Below are 18,197 nucleotides of genomic sequence, written 5' to 3' on the forward strand. Positions count from 1 at the left end.
TACACAGTTCAGCAAGTAGAAAGTGTAAAGTCCTCCACCTGGGGAGGATCAACCCCAGGGCCCAGTACATGCTGGAGAAATGGGCCAATCGGAACCTTACACAGTTCAGCAAGTAGAAAGTGTAAAGTCCTCCACCTGGGGAGGATCAACCCCAGGGCCCAGTACATGCTGGAGGCCAACCGTCTGGAAAGCAGCTTTGATGAAAAGAACCTGGGGTCCTGGTGGACACCAAGTTAAACAACAGCCAGCAACGTGCCCTTGCTGCAAATAAGTCTAATGGTATCCTGGGTGCATTAGGAGGAGAAGGCAGCTCTAAGGCTTCCACCTGAGACTGTTTGAACTAAAAACCCAAGATAAATATAGTTTAAGTCACTTCTGAGTATCCAAGCTCACTTTTAACCTCTCTTATCCTTTCTGGTCCTCTGTTCATCTACAAAATGTTGACTCACACATAATTAATCCCCATTCACAACTATTACAGATGCTAGTACTTAACCTATCACTTACAAATCATTCAATTTTCTAGAAAAGGAAGAATTTAAACACCCTCTTAAGTCTCTTCTTGACCTCCTGCTCTTACAACAGACATTCATACCAGTCCATGAATGAATGGAGTCAGGCCCATCATTCATGAACTACATTAAATGAGCTCACATTAAACTTATATTAACATATTTAAAATTTATACTTCCTGTCAGGAAAGCCTGGAAATTCTGGATAATATTTATTAATCAAATATATCAAATTATTTGTATTATGAAATGATAAAGAAACATACTCTTCAAGGTTATATTTTGATTGAATAACTGGTAAATTTAATGTATGAGCTGAAAGTGGGAGTATCATATTTCTTCCTATCTATCTGCTATGGTTTAAAGATATTTTCTGCATTCTGCAAATATAACAAAAAAAATATGGGTTATAGGATGTGTTTATGAACACACTTAAAAAGAATAAAGAGAGACAATAAAGTAGAGGCAGGAGAAGAGAAGAAATAGCCGGTTATATGACAAAAACTTAGTTGTGGGGGGAAGCAGTATCAGAGATTGTCAGCAAACCCAAAAGGCTCCAAGTTCATGTAACACACCTACTACATAAACAACCATTAAACAGTAGCATGTAGCACATATTGACATATTGGTGTTTATTAGAGCTGTCATTCCCCCACTACGTACTGTCTTAACAGACCGCTGAATTCAAAGTGTAGGTGATTACGCAGACCATAAAAGAAATTCTACATGCTAATTTCATTTTTTCTGAGAAAATTATAGCAAACAATGACCTTCCAGATTTTATAGAGGAGAAATAACCATGACAGCTAAGCTAATGGCTAGGCAAACAGATATTGACACATTAGTTTCTAGGTTTTTATATTCAAATATATCCAACACTACTAAACAAACAAGAATATTTTTTAAAAATTATTCCCAAATAAATGTGTTTTTGTCTTTCAGTGATGCAAAAATAGCTATAAAAAGGCATTTTACATAGTGAAATGCATCCTGAGCTTACCAGAAGATGATTACCACCTAGTGTCGAATGCTAGTATTACCAATGTGGTAGGAATGAAAGACTTACATAGAAATGTAACTCTGAAAGTAAGGAATCACTTCTGAATATGCTAGAATACTAAATGGTTTCTTTCCTACAATTAACCAGCAGTCCAACAGAATAACATAAAATATACATCAAAACTGGCCCAGCTCTAAGAAATTAAAGAAATGCTAGATCTTTACAAAATGAAAGTGTGCGGGTCAGTGTTTGGTATAATTCTGTACTGAAAGTGAGTTCTTAGTGCTTATGTATCCTCTTCCTGCAAACTGAGGTACATATGGACACTGTCAGACTGTCAGGGCTAATTTATAGCAAAACAGACGTTTTCTAATTTATAGCAAACAGAAAATACCAAACAAGAATTTTGGAGCTTACCCTTGCTCAGTTTGTGATAACTCACTGCTTCTGACTGGATTTGAGTTAAAAAAAAAAAAGACTTTACAGGAAGCAATGACCATACTGAATGTTACTTTCCATTTACCAGCAAAACAGTAGGCTGCTAATGTTGTGGCCTGCCCAGTGGATGAGGGAAAGGCTGTGGATATAGTCTATCTGGACTTCAGTAAAGCCTTCCACACTGTCTCTTACAGCATTATCCTGGAAAAGCTGGCAGCCCATGGTTTTAACAGGTACGTTCTTCCCTGGGTTAAAACCTGACTGGATGGCTAGGTCCAGGGAATGGTGGTGAGTTCCCATGGAGGGAATGGAGTTACCTCCACTTGGTAGCTGGTCACTAGTGGGGCTCCCCAATGGTCAGTATTGGGGCTTGTCCTCTTTAGCATCTTTAGTGATGATGTAGACCAGGGGATGGCATACACCATCAATCAGCTTGCAGATGACACTAAGTTGAGTGGGAGCGTTGATCTGCTGAAGAGTCAGAAGGCTCTGTAGAGGGATCTGGACAGGCTGGATTGATAGACCAAGGCCAGTTGTCCAAGGTTCAACAAGATGAAGTGCTGAGTCCTGCACTTGGGACACAACAACCCCAGGCAGTGCTACAGGCTTGGGGCAGAGTGTCTGGAAAGTGGCCCAGTGGAAAAGGACCTGGGGCTGCTGGTCAACAGCAGCTGAACATGAGCCAGCAGTGGGCCCAGGTAGTAAAGGTGGCCAATGACAGCCTGGCTTGCATCAGAAATAGTGTGGCCAGCAGGACTAGGGAAGGGATCATCCCTCTGTACTCAGCACTGGTGAGGCTGCACCTCAAATCCTGTGTCGAGCTCTGAGCCCCTCACTACAAGAAACACATCTGAGGTGCTGGAGCACGTCCAGACTGGGCCAATGAACCTGGGTGAAGGGTCTGGAGCACAAGTCTTATGAGGAGCAGCTGAGGGAGCTGGGGTTGTTATCCTCGAGAAAAGGAGGCTCAGGGGAGACCTTATTGCTCTCTACAACTACCCAAAAGGAGCTTGTTGAAAGGTTTTCCCAGGTAACAAGCGATAGGACAAGTAAGTAGCCTAATAGATACAAGTAGCGCTTGGTACAAGTAAGTAGCAATAGGTACAAGTTGCGCCAGGAGAGATTTAGACCGGATATTAGGAAAAATGTCTTCAGGGAAAGAGAAGTGGTCAGGCTTTGGAAGAGACTGCTCAGAGAAGTGGTTGAGTCATCAGCTCTGGAGGGATTTAACAGACGTGTAGATGTAGCATTTAAGGACATGGCTTAGTGGTGGACTTGGCAATGTTAGGTTTACAGTTGGACTTGATAATCGTAAAGATATTTGCCATCCTAAATGATACTATGATTCTATGATTTTATCCTTTACAGTGCCTGAAACTGATAGTGTGTCTCCACTGTAGGCATTATGTCCTAAAAGGGCTCCTCATTGAACATAATACCCTGGAGATAAGTAAAAGACCTGGAGACATGGTGATTAAGGGACATAGTTTAGTAAACTTGGCAGTACTAGGTTTAGGGTTGTACTCAAACTTAAAGGTCTTTTCCAATCTAAATGATTCTATGATTCCATAATGCTATGGTTCTCAATAAGACACAGCTAGCCTCACATATACGCAAGTTCTTTGAAGGAATCAGAAACAAGTGATGATTGATTTTTGAACTCATATTTTCAAAACAAATCAGAAAGGACCTCAGGAAAGATTTGAGACAAATTGGCTGTTAGACATAATAAAAAAAGCTGGTTTATGAATTGACAACAGGTTCAAGCAAGAACAAAAAAAAAGGAGGCAGTGAACTCTGAATTTTCAGCATATAGGGAATTAATTCATGGATATTCACTTAGAACTACGACACTGAACAGTGTTGGCTTCCTGTTCAGGCTCTTCCTATTTTCTTTTAGTATGGGTGTTGTACCAAGCTGCACATAGATATGTTGTGATCTTGATGAGTCAGCTGCCATCAATACATGCCATTTTTATATCCTGCTATTTTTCCTCAATAGATTCTCACCAGCTATTATTGAGTTAGCTGAAAAGACAAAAATATTTCTGTTCCCTTTGAGTGAGTCTAATTGCCCTCAGAGAGAGCAGGAACTACGCAGATTCACTGTAGGGAGACTAAAACCTATTGTTTACTGGTTTAGTTTCATAAAGAATGATAATGCAACTTTTTGCCCATGTCTTTTAGAAACTGGCCTCATAAGATTTCAGTAAGATGTAAACTTAATTACATTGTAAAAAAATATTTGGGTGGGGAATGGCTTCCAATCTACTGCCATTTAATTGTAGCAAAAAGAGTGTGCTTGCTTTCTGACAACTGTTTAAGTAAAACTGTCTGTAAACAGTCACATGATAAATATGTTACAAAAAATGCTAAGTGCTCATTTAGGACTTTTGAGTTAAGAGATCTCTTGCTTTGTCATAACCACAAGTCAGCTCTAGATCATTCCTTACATTCCTCAAATCGGAAAAAATCAAGCCAATTACATTCATTATTTCATTCATTGTCTCTATTTCTATCATTTGTGAACCAAACCCCTGTAACTGTAGGCACAGGGGGTGTGAGGACAGGACACAGACAGTTCTTGCCTCCAAACATAATGTAGGACTGCATATATAGACAAACATGAGCATCTGTAAGGCAGTAGAAAGCTGTATTGTAGTGGTTTGAATCTTGTTTTCCCCCAGAGGCCAAGAAAATGGTAAAACCCCAAGGGGTGGAAACCCCTGGAAGTTTTGAAGTTTTGTCCAATGGGCACTCCTGCGAATTGTAAACATACCACAAGCAAACGGAAGAGAAGAGTTGTAGTTTGGTTGTTGTGGGAGAGGTGGCCATGTTGTAGAGCCACGAGGAAGGGGCTCAGAGCCCCACAGGGGGGCTTTGGCCCCCAGCCCCCAGCAGGGGCCTGCGGGGACCTGGAACAGCATAAAGCTGGGCTAGGTGCCTGCAGGTGAGAGCTGAGAAAGTTTTCTCCACTGTGAGTGAACAGAGACAGTAGCGGCAGACGCAGCGTCCAGAGACTCTGGTTAAGAGCCAGGACAGATAAGAACTGAACCGGAGAAGCAGCAGAAACAACATGCAACTGAGTAAGGAAGACACCGAGTTGTCTTGGAGAGCCGAGAAGGAGAGTCAGCAGCAGAGCTACAGAGTTTTGGGGGTAAGAACTGAACCAGACCCCCCCAAACTTCTTTGAGACCTCTGGGAAAGGAGAGACATGGACTCCTATTATGGAGAGGAGTTTTGGACATGCAGCACTAGAGAGAGAGAGAGGAGCTGAGAAGCTCAAAAGCATCCCGAAGCTGGACCGGGAGGGAGAGGAATGCGGAGAGGGTGACCTTGGGGGCCCTCCCTTGCTGCAAGCTACAAAGAAGCTTGCAGCCATCTTGAGGCAGGGCACAGAAACCCTGCAAGGGACTTTGAGTCCCCTGGAGATACCAGACCGTCACGAAGATGCCCCTGCATTTCGTGATATGACCATGGTGGAACGACTTTTGTCTGGGGTGACGTAGCCCACGGAAGACCCCTTTGCCTGTGTGAAGGGGCCGAGGGGGATACCCCCTCGTGAGTGCTGGCAGAAATCCAGCCACAGCTGCTGCATGCATGAGATGAGGAGAACCTGCTGCCTTAGAAGATACTCCTGCTTAGAGACTGGAAGGGATCTGTCCTTCCTCCCTCCTGGACTTTTATTTGGAGGGGAGAAGAGATCTGATCCATTGTAAATACTATATGTCATGGTAGAGATAGTTGTGATCGTGTGTATAATGTATTATAATATTTATTTGTACAGTCATTGTAATATATTCCCTTTCCCCCATTCTGAGTCTGGCGTGTTTTGTCTGGAAAACCCATTCCACATTAGGTTGAGATGGGGGAGGGGGCTTAGACTAGGGAATTAGAATTTTGGAGATCTCAAACCATGACATGTATATTTACATGTATAATATACACACATTTCTGGAATAGAGTTGTTTTCTTTTCCCTAAGGCAGAGCTCTGCTCTAATTCATCAATGAAAGTTACTTAAGCAAAGTGAATGTGAAACCAGATTTACTGTTTCTGTGTTTTTTCAGCATAAATTCAAGCAGGTTTGAAGTAACTTTCTGTGTTCCTTCTTTATGTACTTTTAATATACAAAAAATTAGGTCTTAGAGGTCTTTCTGCATTTTATAGTATCTCTAACTGTTCATAAAGGCATCTGAGGTTTTTAAAGCCTATTTCTTTGTCACATATGATCTCAGACTTTCTTTGTCTCACGAAACCAGTTGTTGCTTTTTTTGTTCAAGTGGAATAGCAGGAAATTTCTTAATTTACATTTGAAATGTAAAGAAAATTGTTAACTAAAGCATACTGTTCTATAATCCCTGCTCAGCTAGTCAGGTTTCAAGCAAATTCCCTCCTTATTCTCAATTAAACATAAAAATTTTTTTTTAAAGCGATATGGTTCAAAGTGATCTGTAGTGTAAATAGGATCTACTGAAACATTTCCACAGTCTGGGAGAGTGGTTTCTGTACTGCAACATCTGTTTAATCCATATGCCTGATTCATTCAAAAATCAAGAAAATTAACAAAAAAATTGGAAAAAAAGTAATAATATGCAAATGGCAAGAAAGAAAGGTTAAGTAGAAAAAGAAGATATCATTTTGGTGGAAAGGGTGAAGATTCTTCTCTTGTGGATCTATGGTAACAATTTTTCTTCCTGACAGCCAGAAAAAAGATAATGCTGTTGCTCAGAGTTGGGATTTTGCAATCAGGATAGATACACATTTTCAGAATTGTATCATAAGGAAATCTTTTATTCTGGGCTACACAAATTTCAAAACTGACATCAGGACTGTCTCAGGCTCAGCTGAATGCATGTGGGTCATGGTCAGGCATGACAGAACATTGTAGTGGAGATAGCTTCTGAAGAAGTCAGCTAATTTTTTCCTTTGTAACCGAATTTACCCACCAAAAGGAACAGAATTATTTTTCTCATATATAGGGTTTTAACATTTGCTCACTCTCTTGTGACAGAGACTTACCCTTTTCCCAACTTGCATCAGTCCTTGTGGACTCTCCCTTACAGGAGAGGAATTTTACCTCTCAGAGAGATTCTGCAGGAAAATGATATTTCATAAATTCCTAGTTCATTTGTGGAAACTCTCTAATTTAATGGATAAGGAGAAAACTGCATTGTTTTACCATGGAGTCTTTTAAACTGTTTTGGTGGGCATTTCCTTTCTGACTAATTCATCTGAGTTCAAAGCACCTTACTTTGTTAGTTACTGGGAGACAAGTGTGTGTACTAAATTTTGGGAGTGTCCTGGAGCACAGAAACTCAAAAATTATCTTACTGGCTCACAAAGCAAGCTCCAAATCACCCAAGATCATGTCCTGAACATTGACCAAAAAAAAGTTACCCAGGGCACAGGTATAAATAATCTTATATGAACGTATCACATTAGGAGAGCAAAAGGTCTGCTGGAGCTGAAACTAGCAATGTATGTGTAGGGTAACAAGAGGGACTTCTGTAAGTGTGCATGGTCAGCAAAAGGAAAACAGGGAAATTGGGGGCCCACTGCTCAAGGGCACAAGGGACTTACTGACAAAGGACACGGAAAAGGCCTCAATGCCTTGTTGGTGTAGTTTAACCCCAGCTGCTCACTCACTCCCTCCGCAGTGGGATCGGGGAGAGAAACAGAAAAGTGAAAAAACTTGTGGGTTGAAATAAAGATGGTTTAATAGGTAAAGCAAAAGACACACATTAGCAAAGCAAAATCAGGAATTAATTCAATGCTTTCCATTAGCAGGCACGTGTTCAGCCATACCCAGGAAAGTAGGGCTCCATCAACTGTGACTTGGGAAGACAAATGCTTTCATTCTGAAAGTACCCCCTTCCTCCTTCTCCCCCCAGCTTAATATGCTGAGCATGACATCATATGGTATGGGATATCCCTCTGGACAATGAGGGCAATGAGGAGCTAGTTTGATGCCATTTTGAGGCCACTCTATCATCTTTGAAGGACCATCGTGTTCAAGGGAGATTATGTCTGACGAAAACAAGCATCATGCATGTCTTCCCGTGAGGTAGAATGGAGGATGTGGGGAAACACATGCTAGTGGCCGCTATGTAGTTGGTTTTTGTATGTAATTAATTGTGTACCTTTGAATGTCCTTTTGCAGGTACTATGTACACAATCAGTGGAAAGATAAATTTCTTTATTTTCATCTATATTTCTATCTTAATAGTTACTAACATTCAGTTTTATTTTTTGACCTCTGCTGAGCAGCTGGCAGCAATTACAGGCACTTAGTGGTTCTCTGATCAGACACAATAGTAGCAAGCAATTACAGCCTGTTCTTGCTCTCTTTCCCTGTAGGAAGTGAACCTCTTCAGACTGCTCTTTTCTAAGATTTCATGGTCCCCTTTGAACTCTCTTTGCAGCCATTTATAGATTCTTAGCTCAATATTTCAGAAACACGGGTCTTCTCTATTGTATTTTATTGTAGGCCATCATAAAAGTTTAAAGTTCAGGTTAAAATTGTAACAATATCAGTTTTAGGTCAAAATCTTAGTTCAAAAGTCATTAAATAGGTATGTCTGTGATCACAATAGAAGGAAATATATGAAGCTGTAATGTTTGAATATGGCAATTAAGTGAAGTCCCAGGCAACTAGAAAAAGGGAAATATTGTATGTATTGTTTAAAAGGGTATAAAGGAGGACTCCGGGAATTACTGACCTGTCAGCCTCACCTCTGTGCCTGGGGATATCCTCCCAGAAGCTCTGCTAAGGTACATGGAGGACAGAGAAGTGATCTGAGACAGCCAGCATGGCCTCACCAAGGTCTTGCCTGACCAATCCAGTGGTGGAGTGACTATGTCAGTGCACAAGGGAAGGGTAACAGATGTCATTTATCTGGGCTTCTGTAAAGCCTTGGACACGGTCCCTCACAGCATCCTTCTCTCTAAATTGGACAGAGATCGATTCCATGGGTGGATAAGGATTTGGTTGGATGGTTGCATCCAGAGACTAGTGGTCAATGGCTCAGAGTCCCGATGGACATCAGTGACTAGTGGTGTCCCTCAGGGGTCTGTATTATATCCAGTACTGACTAATATCTTCATCAGTGAGATGGACAGTTGGATCAAGTGCACCTTCAGCAAGTTTGCAGATGACACCAAGCTTGACACACCTGAAGGACAGGATGCCATACAGAGAGACCTGGACAAGCTCAAAAAGTGGGCCCATGGGAATCTCATGAGGTTTGACAAGACCAAGTGCAAGGTGCTGCACCTGGGTCAGGGAAACTCCCAGTATTAATCCAGGCTGTAGGAGGAACAGATCAGGAGCAGCCCTGCTGAGAAGCGCTCATGGATGAAAAGCTGGACCATGAAGGAGGGACACAAAGATGATCAGAGGACTGGAGCACTTCTCTGTGGGAAAAGGTTGAGACAGCTGGACTTGTTCAGCCTGCAGAAGAGAAGGCTCCAGGCAGACCTTATTGCAGCCTTTCAGTACTTAAAGAGGATTTATAAAAAAGATGGGGACAAACCTTTTAGCAGGGCCTGTTGCAATAGGGCGAGGAGCTAGGATTTTAAACTAAAACATGGTAGATTCACACTTGATATAAGGAAAACATTTTTACAATGAGCATGGTGAAACATAGGCACAAGTTGCCCATAGAGGTAGTAAGTATCCTATTCCTGGAAACATTCAAAGTCAGACTGCATGCTATGCTGACCAACCTGATCTAGTTAAAGATATCCCTGCTCATTGCAGAGGTGGTTGACCTAGATGACCTTTAAAGGTTCCTTCCAACCCAAACTATTCTATGATTCTATGCTAAGTTACAGTATTAGGTTTCATTTCAATTACCTTTACTGGCTCTTCAACCTCTATATTTAAGTATCTCCTCATTTGTGAGAAAAAACTAGGTCAACCTTTTTGTGTTATGTGACTCAATCTGTCTTCATAAAGACTGCCATTTAAAATGCCAGTTTTTTTACATCCAGGCAGATCACACTCACAGACTTGAGATCAAAAGAGAACTAGTCGTACTTTGGCAAGTGTCAGCAGCTCATTGTCTATGTTGAAGTTTAAATTGCAACAAATCTACTATAGGTGCTATGATTGCTTCTACTTGAGCCCATAGCATCGTATTTTGCAAAATCCTGAGTATCATTGTTTCACATTGAATTGGGTAAGGTATCAGGGCACTGGCTGGATTGAACAATTTTGAACAGAATAAAAGCTGTTGACATAAAATGGCCTTTTTGCAGATGGGTCACTTCTCATTGAAGTGAGTAAAGCAAGCTACATTTTCTACTCTCTAAATTTTGGCTACCACTTAGAAGACACCTAAGGGTGGTTAACAAGCTGCTAGGCTATTAGTAGCTTCACAACATAAATTGTTAGGTTTTTTGAGACTCTTTAATGTGTATCCTGTGAACATAAGGATATGTAAGGGCTGAGTCCAGCAGAACACAAAAGCATGTTTGAAATTGATTTTTTTAAAAACTGAGACTGTACCTCATTTTTCTCATTCCTGTTTTAGCAGATCAGCATCTAAACTGCATGTGGGAAGGTTCAACCACAGTTTGTGATGAAGGCAGATCATTTAGACTTTTTAAAAACACTTCCTGAGATGGTCCAGTTTTCAAAATACAACCGCCTTTTCTTAGACTGTTTTGAGGTTCTGTAAACTCAAGTTATGGAAAATATCAATTGATTTTGCAAATATATAAACAGTCTGTATGAGTCATATTCGTGTAAGGTTGCCCTCTTAACTGATACTAACAGAAAACATAGTATTATCAGCTTTTTGCAATACACTCTGTAAACTATTGCTTAGTTGTTACAGAGGTTTTTTTGTAAAATTTAAGCTTTTTCTTTTGTTTTACAAGTATATCAATATGCTCTGTTTCTCAATTCAAGAGAAGGCTGTTGTGTGCTTCTGAAGTGTAACAGGTTGGAAATTCAATGTCTAAAGAAAACAATGTAATGAAAACTGACTGCTGTAGCAATTCAAGATTCAGTGGAGTGTAACACTTACAGAATCAGTCTGTTAAACTACTGTTGAAATCATCTCCAAAAACAGAGTTTAACCCTTGTGTAAAACATTTTTTTGCTATCAAGTTGATCAAAACTCATCATCTTCACAGACAAGTAAAAAATGAAAATGAGTTTCTACTGCCATATCACCAGTATCTCTTGTAAAAATGTAGATATTCTTATTGAGATTAACCTCTACATAGCATCTACAAAAAAACTATTTGCAGTACTTCCGCTTTTCTGTTGAGCAAGCTATATGTGTAGTTAAAGCATGCTGAAGTAATGCTCATTCTACTAGGAATGGGAATGGCTTTTTCATTTGTGCTTGTAGAGTTCCCAGCATTTGATGGGTTTCTGCCTCATGACACAGGAAATTTCAGTGTTCCAAATGCTACTGATACAATGTTACTGATACAATTACTGATAAGGAATGAAAAAAATACTCTATTATTTTGATTTTCAGTAGTTTCTCTGGTCCCCTACTACCCCTCATTCCTGTTCTTCATCTGCTCACTTCTTTGAGTTGGGGTGTGTGTACAGTAAAGCAGTGCACAGTTTGTAAGTAACTTCAAGAACCCTTAGAATAGTTTTTTTCAACTTACTGTTGTGATTATGAACAAATTCTTTCACTTTAACATTTCACTTTAACTGAGAGGATAATATATATTAATTTTTTAGACTTAGTCTATTTGACCTACTGTATGTCAACATGTAGGACTTTTGTATGTCAAAAGTTATGTAGCAGGATTATAGAAGTAATATTATGTTTTTCCAAGTGAAATGTGTAGGTAAATATAATAACACATATTGGATTTGGCAAGAAAGTGTAGGTTTTCGTAAAATGCAGTATTTAGGAAACATTTTATGTTGCAGCATATACATAGAATTATTTAAATCCCTACCTGAAAGACAATTGATAAAATGATTTCATGGATTTGGTAAGTATAATGGTGTTTGGAAAACAAAAAAAAAAATTAATAATTTAAAGAAAGCTCAAAAATGATTTTTTCTTTAGAAACTGTTAAATACTTCTATAAATGAAAACAACTCAATATTGTTTGGAAAATGAACTAATTGCAACTAAAACATTATTTCATAAAATGTAGCCATTTTATATTACTTCCAGAATATATAGAATATATGATCCTTTTCATCCAGGCAGCTTTCCAGCCACTCTTCCTCTGGCCTGTAGCTCTGCACGGGCTTGTCATCAGCCGTGTTGAGATCCTTCTGCAGAGCCTACATACCCTTTAGCAGATCAACACTCCCATCCAGCTTGCTGTCATCTGTGAACTTGCTGAGAGCGCATTCAATCCCCTCATCCAGATCATCAATAAAGACATTAAACAGGATGAGCCCCAACACTGAGTCCTGGGGAACATCACTTGTGACCAGCTGCCAGCTGGATGTAACTTCATTCACCATCACTCTCTGGGCCCAGCCGCCCAATCATTTGAGCATCACTGATGCAGCAAACAGTACACTTCATCCAATCAGATGGATTCCTTCCTATTTTTCAGTCTTCCAAAGAAGAGAGACCTACAAGCATTTAGTTCCCAAGGTATTTTCTAAAGCACTTTTAAAAAAGAATTATACTATACCTGTGACCTTCCATTCTTTTGTCACCATGGCTGATTTAAATGGTAAGTTACATACTACAGTAGGCAATGCAGCAATTTTTTGCCTTTGGAACTCTTACACAAGTATTATCTGACTCAGGCTACTTGAACCTACTCAGTTTTTCAGTTTGTTTCAAAAAAAACTTCATACTGATGCTTTAATTTGGTCAAAGTTTTTCAGGCTTACCATTTGATGTGTTTTAAAGGTTATACTGAGTTTTCATGATATTACAAGTTTCTCTTCAAAATATTTTTTTACTGTATTACTTCAAGTTTCCAAAAATTTCCATTTCTGGGCATGACTTCCGTTTTCTGAAGATACTCTATTAGCTTCCTTCAGTTTTCTAACCATGTCAGTGTTTTTCCTGTTCTTTTAGACTCTCAGTACTTCATCATTAAAATAGGGATAATAATTATATGCTTATGTTGCAAGGTTGTTTATGAAGATGTATTTATGAGGATCTACACTTAACTCTGAAGTAATGAAGTTTAAAAAAAGATAATAATTAGAATTACCTGAAGTCAGAATATCTCTTGCTACTTCTAAATATCACATTGTAAATATGTAAAAGATATTACAAAGTTTCCATATGTCCTTTATCAAAAGCTGACAACAACAGGTGAAACTAAACAGGCCAGCTGTTTCACTACATCTTATGCTGGTATCCACATGCTCACCCCTACCAGCATAGTAAACATGACATATGTCAGCCTGAAGGCTGAGCTCAAAAATCAGTATCCTACCTATGAAAAATATCCTGGAGCAGATGCAGAACTGTAAATTATACCTAATGTAAAGAGCATATTCTTAAAGACTGTACTGGCTTTGTATCTATTTATATGCCAGTTCCACTGTCCCCTCCAAATGCCCTCTTTTTCAATTTCAATCAAATTTGATTAAGTTGACGTGAAAAGAGCATCTGGGTACAGGATAGAAACCTTACTAGCATCCCTTCTGAAAAGCAAAGGGACAGGGAAAGGGAAAGGGAAAAGAGCAGAAGTTATTTTAGTAAGTGAATGCAGGAGATGTAGTGCACAAATGAACAAGAAGCAAAATTTCATTTGTTTTATTGCCAAAAGAAAAGTAATTAAAAACGCCTAATAATAGGCTCATAAAATGAAAAGCACTGGGAACTGCATTGAGATGAATTTGGGACAGTGATACTATCTGAATATGTCATCATAATGATGCCAAAAAGGGTATTACAATAATTCAAGCATTATGATGATTGTAGCTTTGGACAGATGTTCAGAGAGGTTTTGGCGATCCATAAGTAATTTTTTGCAGTCATTAACCCTCCCTTCCTAGTGGATCTGCTTGAACTGAAAGACCAGGATCTCCCCTGGCATATTCCACCAAACACAGAAGAGGTTAGAGCACCAATTGCTGCCCTGCTCCAGCACTTTGCTGGTGACAGAGAAAAGCACTGTCAGCCAAGGGGTTGGGACAGAGATCTCAGTACCATTGCATGTAGTGCCCCTGCCACAGCATGAAGGAGTGCTGGAGTCAAGGCTAGGCAAAGGCAGAAGCAAAGGAGGACCTTGCAGGGGTAAAATAGCAACAGACGAAGTCAAGGTGTCAGCTGTGCAGAGAGAGGTATAAAATATACTATAGATTCAACAAAAATATTGAGATATAATTTCATATTTTTTTAGTACTGTATTTCAATACCACTTAGAACTGTTTTCCTCCCATAGTATGGTATCAGTATATTATATAGGGATTATATAACCCTTAACTTCAGGCAACAAGATAAGAATTACCTATAATACAGAAAACCTTTTTCTTTCTACTTATTTTGTTTATTCCCCAGGAAAGGAACTAAAAAAAAAAACAAACTTGTATTGAAAAAAGGACATCTCCAAGATCAATATCTGTGCATTCAGGCATTCTGGATAATCACCTGCATTAACTATATTTGGATAAATACATCACAAACAGTTTAAAACAAGCACACTTTCCTGGCTTAAGTTCATGTCACTTTTCCACTAAAAGAGTTGGAAATAAACATTTATTGGAATTTCTTATAAGCACGGCTTGTTAAAATAAAGGCTTAGCCCATTCTCTTAAAGTAGGGTAAAGAAATGAGAACAGTCCCAACTGTTCATCAGAATGAAATTTTAATTGGAGTTTCAAGATCCTGTGGACTGAAAAGAGCTCATCATCTCCAAAAGCTGGCACAGCGTTCTTAGTCTCACCAGCCTCTTACTTCTACAACCCTACAAAACTGAATAGCCACATAAGAAAGTTTTAAAATTGGCAATCTTGAGGTTCACACATTACCACCACCAAGCAAAATTACTTTGCCTAATGTAACAAAGTTGCTGGATTTGGGGAAAATTGTAGAGTTTCAACATACAATGTGCAGACATGTACAGCTACATACTTCACCTCAAAGAAGCGTTCATTTGTTCTAAGGTTAGCAGAAACTTACTTCTGAATCTTTTCTCTTTAATTCAGAACTGTTGCCACTTGTAAGGCAGAAGGATGCAAAGCATGACAGAATCAGGGGCACATGCTTTACAATCTCTTAGGAAAACTCTTTGTGTTATCTGCCATGTGCAAGTAATCCCGTCTGAAGCACCCGAAAGCACTCTCAATAACAGACACATATAAGTAACTGTTATGACTTCCATTTAACATATGGAGTGAAAGAAAGATTAGGTCATTTGCTGAGGGACTACAGAATCAGCTATAGTCCCTCGGACTTCAGCAATTCAAGTAATAATACAGAAGGAAAATATGCACATTTTATCCAGAGAGAAAACTGCAAACTGAAGTAAAAAAATGCTGTGGAATATTTTTGTTTGGTTTTTTTTCTTTGGTTTGTTTTTGTTGCTGTTTGTTTGTTTGGGTTGTGGTTGGTTGGTTGGTTGTTCATTGGGGGGGGGGTTGTGTGTGCAAAGAGCTCTGTTTTCCTTATTTCCTCAAATAATTTTCCCATTTATTTTCAAATAAAAGACTATACAGCGCATGTTCTACCTTTTCAACCATACGCTATAAAATCACAATTGTCATTATCCGGAATATTTTCTTGTCTATGGGAGGGAGTACCTGTGTTGAGAAGTTTACAATGGTCACTGTAGTTGGTACAGATGATTAAATTCCACCCAATATAAACAGAAAAATATTTCTCAGTTGTTTTTCTTAATTATTTTCCCATGGAAATAAGATCGTCATTGATTGTTTCTATCTTTTAAAAACAGTGGTTTATGATCTTAAAGCTCTCATTACCACAGGTGTTTAAAACACTATAACTCCAGTGGCCAAAGTGCTTATTTGTGAAGCTGTATGTAGAGAGGTACTTCTCAGCCATCATACCAGCATTTTTTCAAGGAAAGTATCCAATTTCGTTATGTGATCTCATTGTTTCTATTAACTGTTTTAAATGCCCGTACAAAGGCATATTTCTCCTATAAACTGAAACTGCTTTATTTTCTAACTTGTCATGGTAGATTTCAAAGAACATACTACTTGGTACATACGGTAATGTTACAGCAATTTCAACTTAAATAAGGTGCGTATATAAAAGTATAATAACCAAATGAAAACCTGTATAGTTTAAAACCTTATTAACTGAAATACTGCAGTCTAATCATCCAAAAAATTAAAGGCATATAAAAATAATGGAAATAACAAATAATTTTTTCTGTCTTTTCAGGTTAGTGATCAATTTGCTAAACCTTTACTTTCAGGTGTTAAAGAATCTTGAGAAGTTCAAATTACTTAATGGTTCACATTTTCAAATAAAGTCCTGAGAATCATTATCAAGACATAAACCAATCAACCCGTTATTGTTTTATCTTGCAACTAAATCAACTGAGTTTGAGTTTGTTTACTTTATCAGAAAGTAATCTATATATACAGTTGAACCTTCCCTTGGAGACTAGAAACAGTTTGTACTTCATGAGGCAAAGTAAAATCCAGGAGTGATTCATCTTAGTTTTAGCTGACTGGTGCCATTTCAGTTTCTCTACAGTATTTATCTGACAGATACGACACAAGCTGCCCATCTGGACTGGCGGCAGGAACCTAGACAAAATTTTTTACTGTGCCTGTAATGGTACCACTTAGGCTTAGGTACCCGAATTATTTTATGACTTTGGCAAGCTCCAAATTTTCTGCTTTATCCCACACTCCACACTTTTGTTTATCTGAAGTACTTCATCTCCCAGACGGTGTATCACGATTCTCAATTCCCATGGATTCTTTTTTTTTCTGGCTTTGACAAAGAAGCTGAAAATACATAGAAGAATTTGTGGAACTCTTTGTGAGGTGGCATATCCAATTCCTATTATTTTTTTAATTACAAAACTGTGCTTGATCTACCCTTCCTTCACCTCACTCTCTAGGCACTTCCCACACAGAATCCAGCCTTCCACTCAGTTTGCCTATAAAAAGCCCAGTTACTAATTTTCCCACATTTTACACAGAACTCTTAAGACCCAGTGGACAGTCATCTCTTCACAGCTCTATAAGGTTGAGTTTCCTACCTCCTCCTGTCACACACAGAGTCCGCATACTGCCGCTCCCGCTATGCTGTAGTGCTCAAGTAAATTGCGGCACTTTCCCGCTCACAAGTTCCTCATCTCGCAAGGCATTAGCTCAGAGCTTCTCCTGCCGGCAAAGTAAGAATACTCAAAACTGGGTAGTGCCTCCCGTAAACCATCCCATGGTACTCACAGGGTCTGGGTGTCCTCCGGAAGGCTGGGAATAAAGTGGATGTCCCTGCAAGTGATTTTGTAGTCCTCCCAGTCAGAACACTCGCAGAAGGCTGAAGGGCACCTCTCTGTGCCCTGTCTGCACAGCACCAGCACCAGCAACAACTGGAAGGCTATCGGGATGCACAGCATCTTCCGCCGCCCGCTCCCGCTCTGCCCCTCGCTTCTCCGAGGGGACGAGGAGACCCCAGAGCTGCAGGGGCAGACAACGCTGCCCCGCCGCGAAAAGCTGCTGGTGAAAGGCGGCACCTTCGCAGGACAACGCCGCCTCCTCCCTAAGCGTGTCAGGAGAGGTTTCAGGGAACTCTTCGCGCCCTCGCCATGGGGCAGGCTCCCTTTCCTCCCCCCGGCCCCGCGCCCACTCCGCCGGCCATCCGTCCCTGCCGCTGCTGCCCCACACCGGCCTGAGCCCCCCTTCCTCTGCACCCCTCCCGCGGGGCCCGTGCCCCGGCACCGCCCGTGCCCCCGCTCTCACCGGGGCCGCGCCGCCCGGACCCGCCGCTCCCCGCGCTCCGCCCGCCGCCGGCGAGTCCAGCGCAGCCCCGAAGCGCCGGGGCCACCTGCTGCGAGCGGCCGGGACTGCCCAGCACAGCCCTGCCGAGGCGACACGGGCCCCGGCTCCGCGCCGACGGAGGGACAAGCCCGCAGAGCCATTCTCGAAGGCAGCGGAGCGACGCCTGGCCCCGAACGTCTCTCCCGGCATCTTTGCAGAACGGAGGAGGGAAGGGGCTGAGTAAGAGCCATGCTAAGTCACCTGTGAAAGCAGTGAAGTTACGACAGATCTTTACACTGAGCAAAAATTCACTGTCTGCAAGTTAATAATAATGGCCCGTCTTCGCGAGCGAAGATTTGGGAAAGGTCATTAACCCTTCG

At 40.4% G+C, this 18,197-nt stretch overlaps 1 protein-coding gene across 1 annotated transcript in view; it reads right to left on the bottom strand.

Moving 5' to 3' along the window:
- Positions 1-17,484, bottom strand: part of TSHR (thyroid stimulating hormone receptor) — a 64,611-nt gene extending 47,127 nt beyond the window's left edge. The window contains exon 1 of the mRNA XM_017813822.1: positions 17,287-17,484. Within this exon, the coding sequence (XP_017669311.1) occupies positions 17,287-17,456 (170 nt within the window). The 5' untranslated portion in view covers positions 17,457-17,484. The remainder of the gene's footprint in view (positions 1-17,286) is intronic.
- Between the last annotated feature and the right edge of the window lie 713 nt (positions 17,485-18,197).

The sequence above is a fragment of the Lepidothrix coronata genome, unplaced genomic scaffold, assembly GCF_001604755.1.
Source record: "Lepidothrix coronata isolate B3197 unplaced genomic scaffold, Lepidothrix_coronata-1.0 Scaffold43, whole genome shotgun sequence".
Classification (NCBI taxonomy): domain Eukaryota; kingdom Metazoa; phylum Chordata; class Aves; order Passeriformes; family Pipridae; genus Lepidothrix; species Lepidothrix coronata.